This window comes from Trachemys scripta, chromosome 6, assembly GCF_013100865.1.
Source record: "Trachemys scripta elegans isolate TJP31775 chromosome 6, CAS_Tse_1.0, whole genome shotgun sequence".
Classification (NCBI taxonomy): Eukaryota; Metazoa; Chordata; order Testudines; family Emydidae; genus Trachemys; species Trachemys scripta.
The window spans coordinates 55,755,609-55,778,262 of record NC_048303.1 but is presented as its reverse complement, the minus strand read 5'-3'; the positions used below and the strand labels follow the sequence as shown (position 1 = coordinate 55,778,262).

Below are 22,654 nucleotides of genomic sequence, written 5' to 3'. Positions count from 1 at the left end.
ACTGCTTATCCTCCGTTGTAGCTTTCTTTTGGGACAGTGAGTAAAACTCAGCTGATTTCTGTAATCTTACTTTAATTAACAATGGAATTCTTATTAAGAAATTCTAGACTGTTTAATTCATGTGTTATTTTGTTTTTAATCTAATGTCTACATGCTGTGTTAATACAATGGGTGAAGTCATTTGCACTTACAAACAAATACAGAATCCCATACAGTAATATTTTATTTATTTATTTATTTTAGTTTGAAATGTCGATCTTGGCAAAGCCAGAAGGCTAAGTTTGTCCTGTGATGAGGTTTAGATCCCTTGCCAGCTGTGCTTCTAGCCAGCAAGTGTGATGAACAGCTTTAGAAAGAAAGTGAGAGAAAGCATTGAAGAGTTAGTGTGATTCATTTGAACAAAGGTCAAGAGAAAGATAAGCAGAGGACAAGAACAGGAAGTTAAAAAATATATCTTCAGTAATGAAAGTATCCGTCAATTACATTATCCTAAAAGGATTTGTTCACTGATTACTGTGTAATTATTGTTTAGCAAATCACAGAATTATGGGTAAACAATAACCACTTACAAATGTCAGAAAATTAATATCAATATGAACCATTGGGTCAAAACAATAATGCCCAGGTTAGATCATATCAGACACAATTTCATATTAGTTAGTTTGTAAGATATGTATTAAGAAACCACTTTAATAGTACTTTAAATTATTAGCTGAAATTATGGGAATTGATATGTTAAATGGCAAACAAATAAAACAGATCAAATTTTGCACACACAGGCTAAATTAGAAATATACTTGTTTAGTCCACAATTTTTTAAAAATTTTAACGTGATTTTTAATGACTGATCCTTATATAGTACTAATATATACTTTTAAGTATTACAGTATTATCAGACTGCATATATTATTTTATGAAAAATCCTATTAGAAGTTCTTGCAGTGTTCTGAGAGGACAATACTACAAGTTGTTTTTAATATGTAGCTTTTCTAATTATTACCACATAATATAATAGTCATGAACAGTTTGAATTCCTACCTATTCTTTAGTAATAGATCTGTCATTTCAGAAGAACAGGCATCACCTAGTTATGCTTTATCAGTTCATAAGCACTGATTAATCAATATGGGGCAGATTTTGTTATAGTCAACATTTTATGGTTTTCTTGGTGGTACTAACTGTCTACAAGCCATCAGATGCCAGCAATGTTATAATAGGTTTTTTCTCTCCTAGCAGGATGTTGCTTTTGGCTATAAAAAGTTAATTTCAGATCCTGATATACTCGCATTAATTTTTGAGACATTGGTTGGGTGTAGTATAGCAAAGAATAACATGAACATCACACCACTGTGCTGTAGCTAATTGTTTATTACCTCAAGCCAAAGGGAAGCAGTGTTAATGTGCACACCACAGTGTCTGTAGAAAAGTAGGAAACTGACAGAAAAGGTCTTAGAGATTTCTTCCTGAAGGTCTTGAGAAGAGGCCCACGGAGGAAAAGGAGAAACAATAGCATCCTCATGGCATAGGAGATAATTTTCAGCACTTTTTGGATTTTGGCACATTTGGGAGAACATCTTAGTACATTAAGATAATATTTTATTACCAGACTACAAGATCCGCCAACAGTTGTGCCTCAGAATAGGAAAACTCATTTTAATGTCTACTTTAAAAAAAATACAGTATGATATGAAAAACAAATGATTAAAATGCCTACCAGCTGTTATGTACACAATAGTTCAATAATATATTTGTACACTTTGGAATATTTGCTGACAGAGGTGCATGTTTTCTCTTGGTTTGCTAGTAAGTGATCTGTTGACTCTACAGCTATGTAAAAACATCTCATCAGCACCTATTATAATCAGCTAGAATTTTACTATAAATCATCAGAAAAAGCATTGTGATACACTTTTATACCAATACATTTATTTTGAAATTAATAGAGAAAAATAATACAGAGTCTGTGCTTGAGATGGTCTAATAAGCGTGCCCATGAGACATTCCTTTTTAAGTACTAAATGAAAGCTTTTGCATTGCTAACAGGCTACAAAAGTTGCTTAGGTAATAAGACTCTTTTTCTCTTATCAGTAAAAATGAAAGAGAGAGGGATGGTATGGCTCAAGGGATTGATAATCAGATTACAAAGTCTTTCACTTCTAGGTCACTGGTTCAAATCTGCCCCCTGTTTAGTAGTGACCAAAAGCTGTTACCAGCTGATGGCTTCTCAGTGGTCTTTATGAAATAAATTAGTGGAGTCAGTCCTATGGCCAGTGAAAATCACATTTAGCACCCATGCAGGCAGTCTCAATTGAGAATATTTCTATAAGTGAGACCAAACTACCTGCTAACGAATAGAAAGGGTCCCTTCAAAAAATGGTTTTAAGTACATTAGTGGAGCAATATGAGTGAGGCTTGCACTGTCACTGCCCATGCTACATCTGGTTTGACTAAGGTTAAATACAAGAATTTATTCTCTAATTCTGTCAATTACACTTTTCACTAGCATGACTATATGTTGTCAGCTTTCTTATGTATTGCACTGGTAAGTTTTAATTTTATTTGAACTGTATCATTCTAAATTACTTCAGCATTGATTAACTTAGCTAATATAACATTTTTTAAATTGCAGCAGCTTAAAAGTCCAAATAAAATTATTGCTTATTTAGTCTGAGAAGAAATATACTGTATTAGCAAATTTATTTTGGCTAATACATGAAATACTTTTTATTAATGATTTTGATGCTGTATTAATGATGTGGAAGATATGAGACTGTGGTACAGCACAGACTCCCATTCTCTACATGAACTCTGTAGTTGAAACATGTCCAGAGAAATGTTGGAAAAGTTCAAATAAGGAGAAATACTGAAAAACAAAGTGGCACAAAGTACATGTCCGTATATATATATATAGAATTTTCACTCAGAGAGCTTATACTATATATATAGTATATAGAAAAAGAAAGGGGAAAAAATTCACAATGTATTAAAAACTATAAATACAGGAATATGGTCTACAGGGTAAAATTGACAACAGTATTTTTTTTTTAAAAAGTAATATATCTTGTTTTTATATTGATTATCTTGCCACACTGATTCCTTTAATGCACTTCATGACATATATACAAGGTAAGTGACATTTTATTTACTGCTTTCTTTCTGTAAACTTATAAACACACATGAAACAAACATTTTTGGCAATAATTTAGCAGTTTTACTACTTGTGCTGGTGTGCATCTATTTTGCACAGGTCATCCTGAATTTTTATAATATCAAGTATTATATATAGTATAAGCTCTCTGAGTGTAAATTTTCCAGTGCCATCTTTTATCAGTGTTATCATCAGATGTCAAAATGATAGGTTTAAAGATTCTGCCCTTCTTGTCACTGATTTGAAGTGTTATGTTTTCCATTAGGATGGGTAGAACTAGAGGATGCTCACTATAAAGTGAATATTGTTTCTGGTTCATTAATATATGAACCTGAAACTATAGCTAGCTAATATGTGTAATTTGTACATTTATGTGGAAATAGTTTTTACATTTTATTGCTATATAGCTATCTAAATATAAATATACACACAGTCATACATACAACTATGACATGTTAAAATGATTTTTTTTTAAATTAAATGAAGAAAAAACCTAATAACATTTCTTCTGATGTGACAGTTAAGCTGTATATGTATTACTGTAGTTATTCTGATACACAGGACAGAGCTAGAGATTTCATCGATCTCAAATGAAGATTCTAGGTCTCCATAGATTAAACAAGTCATGTCAACAAGCTCTTTTTTTGCACAAACTTTCCCCAGAACTGAAGTGATGTAACTACCTCTTCTGCTTTACTGATGCCACAGCCTGCTGGGAGAACAAAGTATGTGAATCTGCAGTATGGAAAAACAATAGGTTATAGCCTTTATTAAAACACCTCACCAAACATTCCAAATGTAAGTGTCCAGCAAATAGTACCTGCAATTCTGAAACAGACCTTAATGGTCACAAACTGCATTTCTGAACTAATCTGTAAGGCTATGACCCATACTTTCGTCAAATTCCTTCTCCAGACCCATTTTCCTGTGGTGCAAGAAATAAGCTAAGTAATGAAGTCTAGGTTGAGTGGCAGATGAGGATAGCTGATATTTATCAATTTATATAGGAAATAAAACCTTCAAATTATTGGGAACCATCTAGTTGCACACATAGCTAGCCAGGTAACTTCGTGATCTTATTATCTCTTTTCCCCCCTTCTCTTCTACTATTTGTTACACTCACTTGTGTTTTGTTTCTAGTTAGACTGTAAGCAGTTCAGGCTAAGGATCATGTTTTCCTGTGTGTCTGTATAGTTCCTAGCGGAATGGGGATCTTGACTGGGGCTTTTGAGCAGTGCCAGAAGGATTTTATAAATAACAGTAATCTCAGAGGCCATTTTAATACAACCAGATGTGCACAGATACCCTAGTGCTCCTGCAAGGGGAAACCTTTTACCTGTACATGGCCCCTCTGTCCATCTTAGAGAATGATAAGTCACCATCCTTGCCCACCTTTTCCTTTGATGTTCAAGTCTGCATCGACATTAAGAAGTGAGGAAAATGGAAGGGGATTCACCACATGGAATGACCACCACTAGAAACAAAAGAACCTAAAATTAGCAGTATAGGTGAAAAGAGTGAGAGTTGACTGCCAGTTTCATAAAGTTGTTCCAGCCAAGATGAAGGTTTATAAACCCAAGCCAGGCATTTTAAAAGTTCACTCATAGGTTACAGGAAGAAAAAAACTAAAATCCTAAACATTTACGGCACAGCTGTTGTTAAGTTCATGAAAGCTTCCTTTCAAGTCTGGTGTGAAACTTTACTCTTTTTCCACAGGGGAACCTAATTTTATTCCAACAGTTACCTCAGCCTTCTCTATTTTGAGGCCACACCAAAAGAGCTCTAGGAATAGGCAAGCTCACTTGTGTTCTCTGGCAATATTGAGAAGACTAAGGGTTTGTCTATACACAGTTTTTGTACAAATTTTATGCATCGGTTTAGAAGCTGATGTTAAATTGATGCAACCCCCTGTGGATGCAAGTATACTGGTATAAAGGTACTTATCTTTATTTTTCAGTTTGCATGCTGAACTGAAAAATAAAAATAAATTCATTTAGCTTTGGATCAAACAAATAACTTTGTTTGACCCAAAATGTTTTTTTTTTCCATTGCAGGTCATTTTCACCTGTGTTTCATTCTTTTTAAAATTCAGCTAATTATCTACATAAATGCTGTTTCTAAACAAAAAGTCAAACCAAAACTTTTTGAAATGGTCAAAAGAAAATATTTGGAAATGAAATTGTGCCTATTTAACTACATCAGTTTCCACACCAATATAGTTAAATCAATGTAAACTAGGTGTAGACCATCCCTAAGGCCTCTAAATGTAACCCAGATATTTATGTATATAAAGGGAGTTTTTTCAAGAATTTGTCCCTCAAGTGGGACTAGCCCAAATATCAGAGTGCACTTTGCAAGGAAGACACACTCCAGGTTAAGGTCCTCCCCATTATGAAAGGTGGAGAATGGAGTTGCCAAAAGCAACAAAAGATGCTGGAGTGACATACTCACATTGTAATCTTTGCCTTGTGATATAATATAATCACATATTATGCATAATATAATCGCATTGACATAAGGTATATCACTAAAAGTAGCAATACAGACAAATATAAGAGGGGTATTGGGGAGCTAGCAGAAGTATGTGACTGATGTCCGTAACCTTCACTCTACCCTGAAAAGCTAGAAACTAATTGAATTGCAGTGGTGGCGGTGAAATAAAGAACCCTAGAGAGCCTGTTGTGATCAACTTTGATGGTGTGATGAGACTTTAGGCAAAAAGAAACTGGTAAAAATCAGTTGCCATTTGGATCAGAGTATTTCTTGTGGAATTTAGGAGCAGTGAGTCACTTGGAGTACCTGGCCAGTGATTGGTAATATGTTTTGAAAGTAAACACCAAGGATTGCTGGTGCTGCATGTGACCTAACTGTAAGGCTAGTATGTATTTTTTTATTAACTCTCAATTTTTACAAAGAGCATAAAAGAAAGCCTATCTGTCAGGTTAGTTTCTTTAAGTGCTAATTGTCTGCTCAGTTCTGTACAAGGCACAAAAGAAGACATGGTCCTATTTCAAAGAACTTACAATTTAGGAGACAGATAACACAATCAAACATGAAATGCAGCAGGAGATCCAGAGACAGGCTCCATTTTACAGCATATTTTTAATATCATGGGATGTGAAATAATTTTTACTGACATGGGTTAGAATTTGTGGACTTCACAATTTATTTTTGAGTAAGGATTTGAAAATTGACAAGGGTGGGTTCTTCACACACAGCAATAGGACGTGTGGCCTTCAGCATGCTCATTTTAAAGCTTTGGAGACCACAGGTGGGAAGACTAGGAGGCATCACTTGGAGTTTAGTGCAAAGATCTAAGGTGGAGTATGATCCAGAATCTGCAGACTTATTTCTTCTGTTCCTAACAACACCAGCGTAAATGAACAGCAACATTTTTATATGTCAGAAATATCGGTCGTGTGTGTGTGTGTGTGTGCACACTATGGTGAGAGAGAGAATTAGACCATGCAAGTAAATTATGCTAAACTCACTCTAATGAAACTGTATATGATAAATAAGAAACTTTCAGAAAGTTCACTGATACTTTTATAAAGGCACTCATTGCCATAGAATTTAAGCACCATAAATAATATCGAAAAGCCAACATTAATGTGAACAAATCATACTCTTCTTTCCTTTGTGGATTTTCTGCTATCCAACAGGATTTCTATTGACAGACCATGTATGCACATGCCATAAATACTCAAGTCTGATTTGTGGTAGTTGATCACTGCCTTGTATTCTGGGCTATGCACAGATGTACTGTGCTTCCTCGAAGCAGCACCAAAACAGTGCATCCCAAGCTCTCTCATGTTCTACTGTGCTGCCTCTTAGGAGGGCAATGTGTGTGTTCCCTCAACAGCAAAATTGTAGCCACAGTTATTTGGGCCTGAAAGTTTACAGGCACAGAGCATTAGGCTGGATTTTAAAAATTAGGCCTATATTGTACATTGAGCTGGAAGATCTTTATTTTAACCTAAGCATTTCCATTTCTAGTTCAAATACTCTTTACACTGCTTCATAAACACCATTCTATATATGGAAGAGCTTCTTCATAAAAACCGCGTCCTAATTTTACCTTTCTTTCCCCCATCTCACAAAAGGTGTGAGCCATTTTCTGCATGGTCAGTTATTGTTTATCAAACTTCCTTCTCTGGTTTACTATGGTCTCTTTTTCAAACTTCCAGTCTCTAGGTCATTTGCTAGGTGTGTGTTTGTTTTATTTTGTTTGTTTTTTTTATCACACAGACACCACAGGCTTTTTTGTTGAGGGAGCATGCATATAGCAGCACAATTTAAGCAGGAACAGGAAAGGAAGTTATTACTGCTCTCTTCTGGCTGCCTGTAATAATAAATCATAATTTGCCATTGCCTAACCAGTGACTACAGAGTTATCTTCATGAGTTTGTGACCCCAAAAGTGTCAGTTTACATACCCTCTCCCTTAGTGATCTTGCTTGTGGAGAGACTTTTCCTTCCTGAAGTTAGTCAAAGGTTGCAAGAATTGAAGTTGAAGCTTCAAAGTACAGGAAAAGTGAATGTTGTCTTATCCTATTGCTATAGTGGAAATCCAGCTGTTAGTGTTTAAATAACCAGGGTGTTAGACTTCATGTCCATCAGTGAGGTGCTCTGCATAACACCCAGCTTTGCTCTTTGCTTTTAAACTCCATACCTTTAGAGAAATAATGTGTGCATGTATATTTGTGTGAATATATGATAATATAGAACTAAATCCTTAAATAATTATTCGGGCCTTACTTAACCAAAATTCTTACTGAAAACTGAATGAGAACTTCAGGATTTGCCATACTGATGATTATCGCTATGCACATGCTCTATATGTTGTGTGTGTGTGAGAGAGAGTATGAAAGAAAACACATGGAAACAGAACATTGAATTGATATGTACATGAAGAGAGTATTAGAGTTGATTACAAAAACAGAAGAAGTAAAAATTTCACAAATACCCCTTTGGATATTGTAGACATGGAAGTAACATTTTATCACTTTGGAAATTTAAAACATAATAAAACTTACTGTTTTACCTGGTTTTATTTCAAATCATTTTCACTATTGTGGTCATTTTTAAACTGGGCTCTGGATTTCAAGTTCTGAATTTACCCATATGAGAGAGACTTTCATAACTCACTTGAGGCTTTGTCTCTCATTAGCTATGGGCCATTTTCTTAGTGATGGTTAAAAAAATATTCCCCTTTCAACCTACATTCCCCTTTCAACCCTTGTGTATTAGTTCTTTCATTCTCACAAATTTGTTATATATATTTATTTGTGTACAGTAGCTTTAGATCACATAAAATACAACAGAGTAATGTTATATCTATTTTAGCCTTATTCTATAAAAATCAAAAAACTGCATATTCTTTCAATTTTATTGTGACTGGTGATTTTTGTTGTTTTTTATCTGTCTCTTGAAAACATGATGAAATACTGCCAACTCACAAATTTTCCCTTATTCAAAATTGACACTATTCCTATTTTTGTCAGTGAAGCTAAAGCCAGCAAGATGGCTGCCGTTTCCTTACAGTCACGTGGAAGTGAGGCTGCCCTTAATGAGGGCACTGGGGTGAGCAAGAGGCAGATTTAGGGGTTGAAGGAGGATGGGGGGGGCAATAGGGAGGCTGAGGGGAATGTTGAGGACAGTGATGGATGTGAGAGATGGAGAGAATGGCAACTTTTCCAACCTGGGGGTGGTAGTGGGGAAAGGGTGTCTCCTCTGAGCAGCCAGCAGAAGGCAGTATTGTAGTATTGCCAACTTTTGTGAACTGATGGCCAGTCATTGGAATTTAGAGCCTGTAGGAGGAGCTGTCACAATAGCTGTCACAAGAAGCTCCTCCAATCCCATGACCTTCAGGGCTCAGCAGAGCTGTGTGCAAGAGCCTTGGGGCTAAGGACATAGACCTGCCCTGCCACTGAGTCTTGCCTTCAATGTATGATCCTGTAGCACAGAGGGGGTCCTGGGACAGTGGAAGGTAGTAGAGAGGGGACTCAGGGAAAGGCTGCTGCTGGGTCAAGAGCCTCAGACTCAGCAGCAACATTCCGTGCTTCCTGCTGCCTTGGAACTTCTCCTGTACTTGGGATCTGGGTGGAGGAGAAGCCCTGAAGGCAGTGAGCCAGGGGATGGAGGGAGTCAAGAATGTGGTACATCTGGGTACAGGGAAGAAGAGAACCATAGGGGGCAGCAAGGCAAGGAAGTGGGGGGTCAAGACAGGGATGGCAGTTCCCTTATTTTAAAAGGGAAGAGAGGGAAAGTAGAGTCTCCATCTGAGCAGCAAAGAAGAGGGGTGCATTTTATGCGTAAAATTACCAAACAGACATAGCCAAAAGTGTAGAGGGGAGTATAAAGATTAAAGAAATAGTTAAACTAGTCCAAACTCCTGTATAAGTACTCTTATTTCTGTTTGAGGGGTTTATTTCTTTTTAGCTTAAACCTCTTCCTAATTGATTTAAGATCAATCAATATAAGCTTGGTTTAAACTGAAATAAAAATGTCCACACATCCTTTGACACTGATTTTAACGGAATGAGTTTAAAATCATATCTTAAATTAAATCGGTGCCAATAGTGTATGTAGATGAGTCCTTAGATTCTGGTCCTTTGGGCATGGTATGGACCCTACTTAAGTCCCTATCTGGACTAGGAAAATAGATAGTGTTTTAAAATGATCATTAACATATTTTAAACACTGTTCAGCACTTAGTGTAGACAAGGTTTTAGCACCTTTGAAAACACATTAGCTGGTCAACCATAGGTTCCCACATATTGTCAACTAGAATAGCTAGCACTTTTTAAAAGTTGTTAAACTATATCTACACTAGTTGCAAACTCAGTTTAAAGTTGTGGTATGTAACACGTTTTCAAATGTGGCCTATTTTCCTGTTCTAGACAGGGTTGTAGATCATGGCAAGAAATAGGTTCTTCTCTCTCTCTTCTCTTGTTGTCCTGTCTACCATTCCCTCCGTTTTTTGCTTGACAATGGCTAGTAGAGTTTTCGTAAGTTTAGCCTGCATGTGGATCGGAGGCCTTAAACCTAGTCTCATGGTAATTGGCTTACAAGGTGAATTGACTCACAAAAGATTGTCAGGAGGATTTGGTAGCTCACCCCACGAGAATCTGAAGCTTTCTTCACAGCAGTAGGTGTACTGGTAAGTTCACAGGTCCAAGTCAGTAGGAGAAAGGAGCCAGAAAGGTTGGCAGTCAGAGCCAGGGGAACAAGAAGAATAGGGAAGAATAAGATAAAAAGTTAGCACTGGCAGTGAGCCTGTGCTGTTTACTTAGCTCTCCCAGTGCTTCATTTAGATGTTGAATAGTCTAGTAGACAAGACTGAGACTGGTGGGACACTACATTTGAGAGTTTGGGAGACAAGGAGCAAAAGTTTCTCATTATCTCTCTCTCTCTTTCTCTCTGTTTAGTGTGAATTTCCCCTACTTTTAGATCTTTCTTCCATAATGTGACACTAGACCCTTTGAGCTTTTTTCCTCATTCTCTCAAGCCTCTTCTTAAATCTGAGTGGCTGAACAACTTGCTACTTTACTAGACAAATACGTACACAGTGCCTTGCAGGCCAGGGGACACCGGAAAATACTATGTGAAGGTACTCTCCCAAGTTCCTTCCACAGCCCAACCTCTACCAACTTGGCACACCAACATGAGACACCACTCAGTAGACTATATACTCGAGACTTTTCAGTACAGTTTTCCCTCTTCTTTCTTCCGTGCTTTCATCAGCAGTGAAATAGTTAAGAGTGTTAAAGAGTTAAAAGCAGCAGAAGTGTGATTCCCAGCACAGGTAGACAATACACACACTAATTCTGCTTGAGCTAATGTGCTAAAAATAGTAGTGTGGCCACGGTGGTACAGGTGGCAGCTTGGGTTAGCTGGCCAAGTACATTCCAGCCTGACCCCCTGGATTCAGGTAGCTAGCCTGAGCCACTGCCTGTGCCAGTCTTTCCACACTGCTATTTTTAGTGTGCTAGCTCAAGCAGAGGTAATACACATATGTCCCCCTGAGCTTGGACTCACATCTCCTAGCTGCCATGTAGACATGCCCTGAGACAGACCTTACTATTTTGATTTACCCTCTAGTCACATTTTGTAAGTTTTCTTCAAAGCTATGAGGGATAGAGACTTTTTTTAAAACTGAAAGCTTAGATCTGGTGCATAAGATGGCTGTTACCAGGATAAAGTACCAGTTTGCCAATCCAGTGCTATGCAGCCAATTCAAGTCTCTTCTTCCATGGTTCTGTATGGTTCCGTACCAGATCAGACTCTTTAATGGTAGCCCAGCAAATACCTTCATTGAAAATATTAGCTGGAGGCAAATTATCCATTAAATCATAGAATCATAGGGTTAGAAGGTACCACAGGGGTCAACTAGTCTAACCCACTGCCAAGATGCAGGATTTTTTGTGTCTAAACCATCCAAGACCAATGGCTATCCAGCCAACTTTTGAAAACCTCCAGTGAAGAAGCTTCCACAACCTACTGAGGCAGTCTGTTCCATTGTTCTACCATTCGTATAGTTAGGAAGGTTTTCTTGAGATTTAACCTAAATCTGCTATGCTGTAGTTTGAACCCACTGCCTCATGTCCTGCCCTCTGTGGCAAAAGATAACAACTTTTCTCCATCTCTTTTGTGGCAGCCTTTCAAGTATCTGAAGACCACTATATATCCCCACTTAATCTCCTCTTTTCTAAACTAAACATATGCAGTTTGTTCAGCCTTTGCTCGTATGGCTTGCATTCCATTCCTTTGATCATCTTTGTCACTCGCCTCTGGATCTTTTCCAGTTTCTCTACATCCTTTCTGTACATTGATGACAAAAATTGGACACAATACTCCAGCTGAGACCTAACCAGCACTGAGTAGACAGGTACTATCACATCCTGTGACTTGCATGTTATGCCTCTGTTAATGCAATCTAAAATTGCATTTGCTTTTTTTGCAACAGCGTCACACTGCTGACTCATGGTGATGCTGTGATCCACCACAACTCCCAGATCCTTCTCAGCAGTGCTGCAGCCAAGCCAGTTTTCCTCCATTATATGTTTGTTAATTTTGTTTTTCTTCCCGAAATGTAGCACCTTATATTTCTTTCCTGAATTTAATTTTGTTGTCTATAGCCCAGTTCTCCAATTTATCAAGATCCCTCTGAATTTTAGCTTGATCTTCTGAAGTTTTGGCAACCCCCTACCCAGCTTTGTGTCATCTGCTAGCTTGATCATTATGCTCTCTATACCTACATCCAGGTGTTTAATAAGGAAGTTAAATAATACTGGACCCAGAACAGATCCCTGTGGAATTCCACTTGAGACCTCCCTCCAATCTGACATTATTCCATTAATAGTTACTCTTTGTTTGCAATTATTTAACCAATTATGTATCCACTTAATGGTAGTTCTGTCAAACCTGCATTTCTCCAGCTAATTTATCAGAATGTCAATAATAATGTATGGCTTTTCTCTCCTCTAGTAGATGCCTTTGGGGTGAGTGTCTTGACTGAGCTCTAGCAGAGAGCAAAATCTCTGTGCCTTCTACTTAGGAAAACTTTATATCTATCAGATTTTAATCAGAGTGCCAACATTTTATCTCATTTATAGGTGACAGGTTTCTAACAGGCTTTCGGAGACCAACGAGGAGCTATTATCAAATCTCGTAGATGGTGACCAATGGCAGGCAGGTTGACAGAAAGATCTGTAGCCCCAGACATCAGATGAAGATGTTAGATGAGTTTGTGAGCTTTCTATACTTTGGATCATGTTTTAGACTGACAGTAGTGGGTCCCATTCCAGAGGACTAGATTGCTCAATTTGTAGTTGCTTTGACGAGGCTCAGTTAGAGACTCTGAGTCAGATTTCCACCAATATGACTGGTATTTCAGTTTGTGTACCCACTACCTGGTTCCTATGGAACTGATAGGAGTGGTCTGTGTTTTAACCTGGTACCCCAAATTGGCCTCAGGTTTGGTAATTGGAGGTGGACTATGGCAGACAATAGTGACTCCACACTTAGAAGCAAGCAAGCCCTGTAGCAAGTTATTCTGTAACACAAATCAGCAAGGAAAGTGTGTTGGGAACTTGATGTTCTTTAGGTTTATTATAGCTCCTCAAAGGCTTTTCTCCTATAAGCCCTGTATTAAAATTGCAGGGACTGAAAGAGGCTGGGTAACTGTTTTATTAAGTTTAAAGTTTTAATAGAGTTGCAGCCTGAGGCCTTTATACCAAAGAATTGTATTGTGAGTTTTATTTGCACCATTCACAAAATAGTACCAGCAATATTTTGTGTATTGCCACAAAAATACTACTTTAATGTCACACTCCTGTAATCACTTAAAGCCCTGAAAACAATGAAATTCGCTGGCCAGGTGAACATTTGTTGGTTTATACTTATTGTAATATCCTTAACATTTTTTTGCACCAACCCAGCCAAACCTGCTACTTGATCAAATGGATTGTTTCTCCGGGGAAGAGGAAAGCTCATTCAAATACCAGTCATAACGCAGAAGTTAATCCTGCTCTAGGATGGACTAACTACTTTGCTTTTATGAGTGTGAGTGAAGTGAAGATTTGAAAGAGTCATAGGAAGGGCTTACAGGCATATCCCCTCTCCCAGGTGAGCAACTGGAGTCTTTAGAAATAAGCACTATGTCCCCCCTCTATAAGGAGGGATCTTCAGAGAAAATTCTCTCAATTGCTCCCCGGCTGTGAATTCTTCTGTCCTTCCCCTGCCCCATTACTTTTACAAACAATTCACAGAGCCCAGCACATCTACTGAGAATTTGTGCCCATTTGGATGTTCATTGAAACCTGAGGAATACCGTATCTATGCATCCGAAGAAGTGGGCTGTAGCCCATGAAAGCTTATGCTCAAATAAATTTGTTAGTCTCTAAGGTGCCACAAGTACTCCATACCGATATTATATCATATCTTAACCAGCAAATGAGGGTGGAAGGCCTAGAGGAAGGAGAGACTTCCCAACCAATTCAAATTTTTAAAAAAGAGTTTATACTCAGTTCACGAAATGGATGAAATTTTGGACCATTTCTTATTTTGACTGAATCAGTTTGCCCATTCCTAATCAGGAGTGCCCGGAAGGGCTAAGTGTGCCAGAAGCCCCAGAGAGCTCTTATACCAACAGCTGTAGAGGATACATTTTGATTGGTGGATTCCTATAGAAATAGAGACATATTTTAATAACCTTTCTCAAATTTTTGAATATATGTTGACATAATTAATGCATAGCTGTGATGTTTAATGTCAGCACAATATGTGCCACAGACTGAGAAATGCCAAGTGTTCTGCTCCAGAGGAGCTCCCATCTAGACTCTCTGTTAGATGCCTCTCTGAATCCCTGGACACTGGGTCTAATGTATGTGTCCCTCCCCCAGCCCGATCTCTGTGATATTGATGGTCCTGAGGATTTAGGCAAGATACTGGATCGAGGACCATGATAGTCCTAGCACAGGCCAGCCAATTCTGGAATTCAGATCTGGTAAGCTTCTCAGTGGTAGCTGCTGATCATTTTGCCTGTTCTGCCCAACAGTTTTGCAGCACAGCAGTCAGATGCTATACCAGCTGGCTGACATTCACCAAAAGAAGCTGTTCAGCTGAAGTTCAGAACTTTCTGCTCCAAAGCAGGAAAGCTTCAGCTAGACTGACTTATAAAGCTTAGCAGAAGAGATTTTATATTTGGTCATCTCAGCACTACCGCTCGCTCTCTCTCTTGACAACACTCATTTCGGTGATATTGGACTATTTACTAGCTCTGAAACACTCTGCACTTTCTGATTGTTCCTTAGGAATATTTGCACATCACCCTCTTTCGTATTCAGGGCCACACTGTATTTTCTTACCCTACAGTGGCTAGATTCCTTAAGGGCCTTATTCATGTTTTCCCTCCAATTTTGGAGTCATCTCCCTCTTGGGAACCTCAATATAGTATTAAGGTTGACAGACTCTTCCTTTGTTCCCTGTACCATCTAACAGTGAAGACTATTTTTTTTAGTAGCCATTATATCCTCTTGACAAGTAGGGGCGATTCAGACCCTCAGGGTGGGTCCCCCGATACAGTGATTTATAAGGACAGGATTATTCTCAGGCCTCATCCCAAATTCCTGCTTAAAGTTGTTTCAGAATTCCATGTGAACCAATTTATTCATCTTCCAGTTTTCTTACCCAAACCTCATTCCATCTTGGGGGAAGCTAGACTTCATACACTTGATTTAGTAAGGGCACTGTCATATTACCTTATCAGGACAAAACCATTCAGGAACACACCTAGATTGTTCATAGCCATTGTGAAAGTGAAAGGACCAGTTTCCTCACCAAGATTATCAGAATGGGTCTCTAATTGTATAAGAACATATTATGATCTAGCTAAGTTAGATTTACCTACCCACATAAGAACTCATTTTCAGTTGCTGAAAAAGTGTGCTCTGTGTTTCTGAAAGCCAAACAGAATATATTGATAGTACAGTACATTGTTCAAACTGTATAATTTAGGGAAGCTGGGTATGAAGATCTTGTAGGGGCAGTGTGTAGGTATCCTTCCCTTGGAATTGTTTTTAAAGGATAAGTCAGTTGGTGCAATCAGCATTTCCACCACAACAAAGGGAGGGGGGAAATACTGTCCAAAAGTATATTTATGAACTCTAGAGGTAAATCATCTCTTGCAAGGGTTATTTAACAGTATCCAGAGAGGAGGCAAGCTCCATAAGACGTAGTGAAATTTCTGTAGCCTTCCCTTTAGTTTAGTAGCAGAACTTTCACCTGGGAGCTCCCTCCAGCACATCACTGTTGTTAGCCTTTGGCTGTCCCAGAAGGTTTTGGTTCCTGGAACTGATGGATCACCCGCTTAATCTTCAAATAGAACAGTATGACCCAGGACTTGGTATACTACAGTGACTTTGCTCATGTGGGTCTTTTGACCTGACTCTTGACAGGGTGTGTAAGAAGAGCAAGGTGGTTTTGGAACAGGTGATTTCTATAGTGTATGAAGAATCAACATCTTCATGTATTTTATAGAATTTGAGCCTATTTGGGGCCTTGTACAATGATAGAAAATCTAATAATTTTAGCTATAACCCTCAGACCATTCATCTCTTTCATCAAAACAAGCTGAATGTTTTTACAAAATTCTCCAAGGTATCTTGGACTTTCCTCTGAACCATCTATTACTGGCCACTATCAGAGATAGGTAAAGAACCACTGGTCTGACCAGGTATGGGAATTTCACTTTGCAGTGATGGTGAATATTTTCCAGCTAGCCAGAGTATTATTTTCATTACATTCATTTTAAAATATGCATAAGTGGAATACATGAAAAATGACAATTTAAGATGTGGAAATGCAGCAGTGATTTGGTGGTAATATTAGTAGTGCTCAGTGAAAAGGATGTGCATGTCTACAGTACTCTTTAGAGGAAATAGAAAGAGCAAGACAGTTTGTACAGGATGTTGGCAAACATTGCTTCTGTATCAAAAGTATGGATTTCATGTCTATTTATGATATGAAAAGTCATGCACAACTCCATTTTAATGGTCTCTCATCATTTCAGAGAAGTAGTCTATTATGTTGAAAAATAGTTGATTCTATTAACAAAGAAGGGCTGGCTTTAGAGAGAGAAATTGTCCATGTAGCCATTACATGAGAGGAAGTTGGAAAAATAATGATATTTAGTACAACATATACAATGGTGAAAATACTAGATGTGAAATGCAGTTTCTATAACTATAATTCATTACACTTTCTGTGACCTGTTTTTTACCAATTAGGGTCAGGAGATTAAAAACTTTTGTCTGTTTTTGATATCACTCTTCCTTTGCAGTCCCTTTATCTTGAAGACCAGTGTTGAGTTCTAGAGCATATTTGTCAATTCATGTGTGTTATTTGCAGTTATTATCATTTTATTGTTTTTAGTAATCACATCATTTAGATATGTCATAGGGTCAAATTTTAATGGAGGCAAGTATATTAGCAAACAAAATAATAATGATAGGCTCTGATGATAGTGTGCATGAGAAAGACCACATTGAATTCTGGGACCATAGTAGGAGCGCAGGGCAGCTAAATTGGATAGAAAAAGAAAAAAAACCCTACAAGTCAAAGTAAGATTGTACATCAGAAAAACTACAGCAATCTACTGAAAATTAGTAGATGATAGTCATGAGTAGCTTACAGTGAACCACGGGTTCCAGCTTCCCTGAAGCACAGAAATAGGAACTTGAAAAAACTTGTAAAAGGTGTCCTCGGGGAATCTTCCATTTTTTCACTGTGATACCTTTCATCCTAGAATTGTCAAGCCACATGGAAAATAATAGGACTGAATAGTTCAGTGAGTTAAAAGTTAGTATTATTTCTTTTATCAAAAAATATTAGGTCTTTCTATATGTCTGGAACTGTTAGGATTTGTATAAACTTCAAAACAAGTGAAGTCAACTTGTATTACTCTCGCTTTTTTAATTTAAAATCATTATCTGTCACTAATCAGACACCATTCAAGTGAAAAAAGAACTTAAAGCCCATATTTTTTAACAGATGATTCAACGAGAGGCAGATGTAAAGAATAAGGTAACTGCTGTGGCGTTGACAGACTCTGTTCACAATGTGTGGCATCAAGAAGCTGGCAAAACTATTCGAGAATGGATGCGAGAGGTGAGAATGGTTTTTAAAAGAGTTGGGGCAGACATTGCTATATATGATTCTACAAACATGTATTTAAATACTGACCTCTTCCATTTCTTTAAGATACACAAGAAAGCATTTTTAAAGAACTGTGTAAACAGCATGCCTACATCTGTCCCTGAAATAATTTCAATTAAAAACATTTTGGGAACTCAGTCACCAGTGAAAACCAATCAAAACTGACTGTAGTTTTCTTTTCTACTATACAGCAAGGTATACACAAATATAAGGCATGTGATCTGGTCACAGAGTAGGGTACTAGCAGGCACTTAGGACTCCTGGATTCTGAATCTGCTTGCTTTGTGGAGCAAGTCCTTTAACCTTTTTGTGCCTCAGTTTATGATCTGTAGAACTCCTGTAAATTTATCCACCTCACACAAGTGTTAAGAGTTTTAATTGTTTATAATGTACTTTAAAGATCCTTCGGTGAAAGAGCAAAGCATTCTTATTACTTTTGTACTATTGGAACTGCTAGTTGATCTGAGGTTAACCTGATATTGGTTTATGGCCAGCAAGCACAACTTTTTTTCTGTGGGTAGAATATAACAGAATACATTTATTAAGTATGGGCTAGCTGCAATTTAAAAGGAGAGAAATAATTTGTAATGTGAGATCAACTAAACTCTTGTTTGTGAATCTGTGTTCCTGATCAAATAAAGGTCATAGTGTTGGCATTGGGAATGTTTTCTGTATTTATCTATTCTTATTTTGAAATTTTAAAACAAGCAATATATAGTGCTAATATAAACTAATGTATTCTGTACTTTTTAATAGGAGTGAGTTTTCCTGTGGATTTAGTGAAACATTGTTTATAGACTGCCTATTCCTAACTTAACCTTATAGTTTTATAGGCCATGACTGATGGGAATAGAGAATCACCTGGGATGCAGTCTGACAGCTCTGACTTAAATGTTAAAAATATAAAGAATACTAACCCCTCTAGGCTCTGTCAGAAAAATCCCCATTTTTTATGGGAAATCAAACCCTTAAAATATATGTTACACAGTAAAACTGAAAATGTTAAGTCCTATCATTTGAATCTGACAACTCATTTTTCTCTGAACATTTAGTGTGAATGAGACAAGTACATTACCTTTAATTTCATTTACAGAGAGTAGATGTTAAAGAATAAGTAACATGATTAATGGCCTAAAACGTGGATGGAGTGTCATAACTTTACATTAGCATTGGAAATCTCCTATAAAAAGTATTTTTACATATGTGAAGTGTAGGTGAGTGGTAGTAAGACTAACATATCACCTAGCTATCTCTTACTTAATCAGGTTTAGGGCTACTGGTAGAATGAATAATAATAATTAAAATGTACACCTAATCACTGCCTGTCTGTAGTGCTAATTGCTGTCATTGAAAGAATGAATTGTTTAAAAAGTCATTCTTCATTGAAGCTATCTCTCCTGTATCATTGGTGGCCTATTTTTAGTACCTGTAGAAGTCATGATTTTTGAATTTATTAGGAGCTGTGATGAATGATAAAACAAATCATCCATTTACATATCTTGACACCGCTTTCGAGAATACTTATTTCTTACAGGCAAGTGTCACATTGCACATAAAAGCTGGTTAATTGTGTGCTAATCTTCTGTATTATCTCAAACTCTATGATGTAGTGTTCTAGCAGTAGTTAATATTAATTTTATTTATTTCAAATGAATGTAATACCTAATAAAAATCCTAGTTCTTTTATAATTTCTTACATTTGCATTTTTACATTCAGCTGTTAATTAAAATTAGGCATGCAAATTATAAAATTTATCTCTATTTTAAACCTTAAAGCCTGTGTGAAACATGGAAATACTAACATTTTAACCATTTTTACTAAAAAGATAACATTACCGGATAGTGTTTGTTTTCATCGGGTTTTTTTTTTCCACACAGTTCAATAGTTTCATTGATCTACTGTTTCTTACAAAAATCTGCCATGCTTTGTGAACTTCACTTTCTAATCTCATACAGCAACCCTTCCTTTATGTTGTTCCTGCTCTCCCTGGTCCCAGAACAGTAGGGTTGCCTTGACAAATCTATTCAAAAGCCATTCCTCGGCCTTTATTGGTGGGGACTGGAGCCTTTGAAATTCTCTCCTCACTGCAACACAGCTGACATCTTCTTCCAGACAGAATGAATTAAGGAAATACAATAAGACACTTGATCTACCAGTCAAGGATCTTTCCACAGTGAGGACTGATTCCATGGTGCACAACTAGGGCAGCAAGCATCTAAAAATACACAATACATGCTTGTTTACCGGAATAGCAATCAACCATTTTTGCAATCATGATTGATGGGATGATTTTTTAGAAATCTGTCTGGAAATTCATTGGCTCTTTCCAAGAAAGTTTTTTTTTTAAATGAAGTTAATCAGTTTTTACAAAGGCAAAACTCTGAAATAGTTTTGTAATATCTGAAGCCATGAAGATTTTGTATTTTAACTGACAGGCCTCTAAATAGCCACATTGCTTTATTAGGTAATCTTAAATATAACAAATTTTGTGTAGTCAGACAAATCCTAATATCTAATGTATCAAATGTATCCGAATAACAATTTTTGAAGTATTTTATTTGATATTTTGATACACAATCTTTTCTGAACAAATTCCAGTGAAGAAAAATATTTAAAGTAAATTCTTTTTAGTCAAAAATTTAGGACTGAAATATAAACTTGAGTGTTCATTAAATATACATCCACAAAGGGTGATATTTACATTTTAAAGTGTCTGTACTAGTTCATTTTACCTAAATTGGCAGTTATTTCAATAATCTGAAAAACTATATTCTTCCAGTCATAATCCATTGCTTTACAACTTCACAGCCGTGGCGCTATCTCAACAGTAGGTTGCATCATCACACTCTAAAGATTAAGACCTATTAATACAAGCAAGCAAGATGGGAGATTATTTATATTTGTCATCAATAATTACTAACCAGTTACAAAGGTAAATGGTTTGAATTACATGTTGGATAATGTAGGCCCCAATTCAGCCAAGCATTTAAGCACATGCTTAATTTTAAACTGATAAATCCACCCTAATAAGGCATTGGGCCTACTCACGTAGATGCCAGTTCATCAAAGCACTTAAATCCATCCCCATTCAAAGCAGCATTTCAGGATATACTTAAAATTAAGCACATGCTTAAGTATTTTTGCTGAATCAGGACCTTGCTGTTTTACTTATAATATTTGGCCACATGTGAAACTAAGGCCCAGATTCAACAAGGTACTTAGGCATATGCTTAATTTTAAGCATGTCAGCAGTACCACTGGGTCTACCTTTCAGTCCCCATTGTGACTGCTGCTTAAAGTTAGTCACATATTTAACTAACTGGCTGAATTGTGGCCTATATCTATAAAGTCTAATGATTTAGATTATTGCTTCACCATAAAATTGTCTCTTACATTACAGAACTGTTGTAACTGGGTGTCTAGTTCAGAACCACTAGATACATCAGTAGAGTCCATGTTGCCAGACTGCCCACGTGTTTCTGCAGGTATGTATACTTGTTTATAGTATGTGTATAGTACATGTATATGGTGTCACATGTGCCCATGAGTGAGTAGTTTGAGTGTTTAAAATGTGATTATTGTATTATATATATTAAAAATAATTTTTGCTTTTGCTTTACCCTTCTCTGGCTAAATGATAAGCAAAACAATATGTGACTAGCTTTTGAATGCCTATCATAGCCTTCTATTTTTATGATTTTTAGTATTTTATTTTGCCTTTGTCTAGGACAGCTGTACTGAAATTCTATGGCTTACTACTAGTTTGTCTTTTGTAGCCCTCTTTTTCTCACTGTATCTGATTAATTTTTGAGTTATTGGAACTTAAGAAAAGTAGTGATAGAAATTGTGAAAGCTCCGAATTTTAGGCTAAATTCCCCAGGAAACATCCAGCATGATATTAAGACAATACAAAAAAGAACAAGTGAATGAAAAAGTGACCCTTCTGAAGCTCCAGTTAATATGAGTCTGTTCTGTACAAACAGTACAAATTACAAAAATGTAAACCAAAATTATAGTCCACCAGAATATTGGAACTGGTTTTCTACTGTGTTGGTGATGTTCTTGAAATGGTAATGTCTTTCATTAATGGAAGCATAAATCATAGGTGTTTTATTCAATGAAAGCTATTAATGTAATAAATCATTTGTTAATGTGTTATAAAGTTATGTAATAATTTCAGGAAGATATTAATGAAGCATAAATTGTAAATATAACAACAAGAGCTTTAGCATAAAAATAGTCGTTTGGAATATAAGAAGCTACTATTGAACTTTAATTTGCCAAAAATGAAAAGCACAGTTACAGGATTTCTGTAGAATAGTAAAACAGTTTATACTGCACAAGATAGAGGCAACATACTACCCACCATTATATTCATTTTTATATTAAGAATGGAATGTTAATTTTTATCAGACCCTGTTGCACATGAAGCACAATTGTTCATTTTACAAATCACAGGTTAATATATGACTATTTATTTGAAGTCGTCTAAAGTCCTATTCTTGCAAATGAAGTTCAGGATTTTTTAAAGGCCTATATAAAGTTAATTGTATTTTATTTTAGAGCTCATTTAAAGCCCCAATCCTGCAGTCAGATCTGCACTGGAACATGGATCCATATTAGTAGATCCAACTGCAAGATTGAAGCCCAGAAGTGCTAAGTGTCAGTTCTGTACAAACCCAGTGAAATAGAAATGTTTCTATTATTGCCATTGTTGTGATTGGAAAACTAAAATACAGCTTCAGTTCTGAACAGAATTCATAAACCAAACTTTAAAAAAGTTGTTAC

The 22,654-nt window shown here is 36.7% G+C and overlaps 1 protein-coding gene across 5 annotated transcripts in view; it reads left to right on the top strand.

Moving 5' to 3' along the window:
• Positions 1-22,654, top strand: part of FAM172A (family with sequence similarity 172 member A) — a 343,790-nt gene that overhangs the window by 234,649 nt on the left and 86,487 nt on the right. For 4 of the 5 annotated variants that reach the window (XM_034774035.1, XM_034774032.1, XM_034774033.1 and 1 more), the window contains 2 exons: positions 17,701-17,817; positions 21,267-21,351. In XM_034774035.1, coding sequence (XP_034629926.1) covers positions 17,701-17,817; positions 21,267-21,351 — 202 coding nt within the window. The remainder of the gene's footprint in view (positions 1-17,700; positions 17,818-21,266; positions 21,352-22,654) is intronic. The other variant, XM_034774034.1, reaches the window with a different exon arrangement.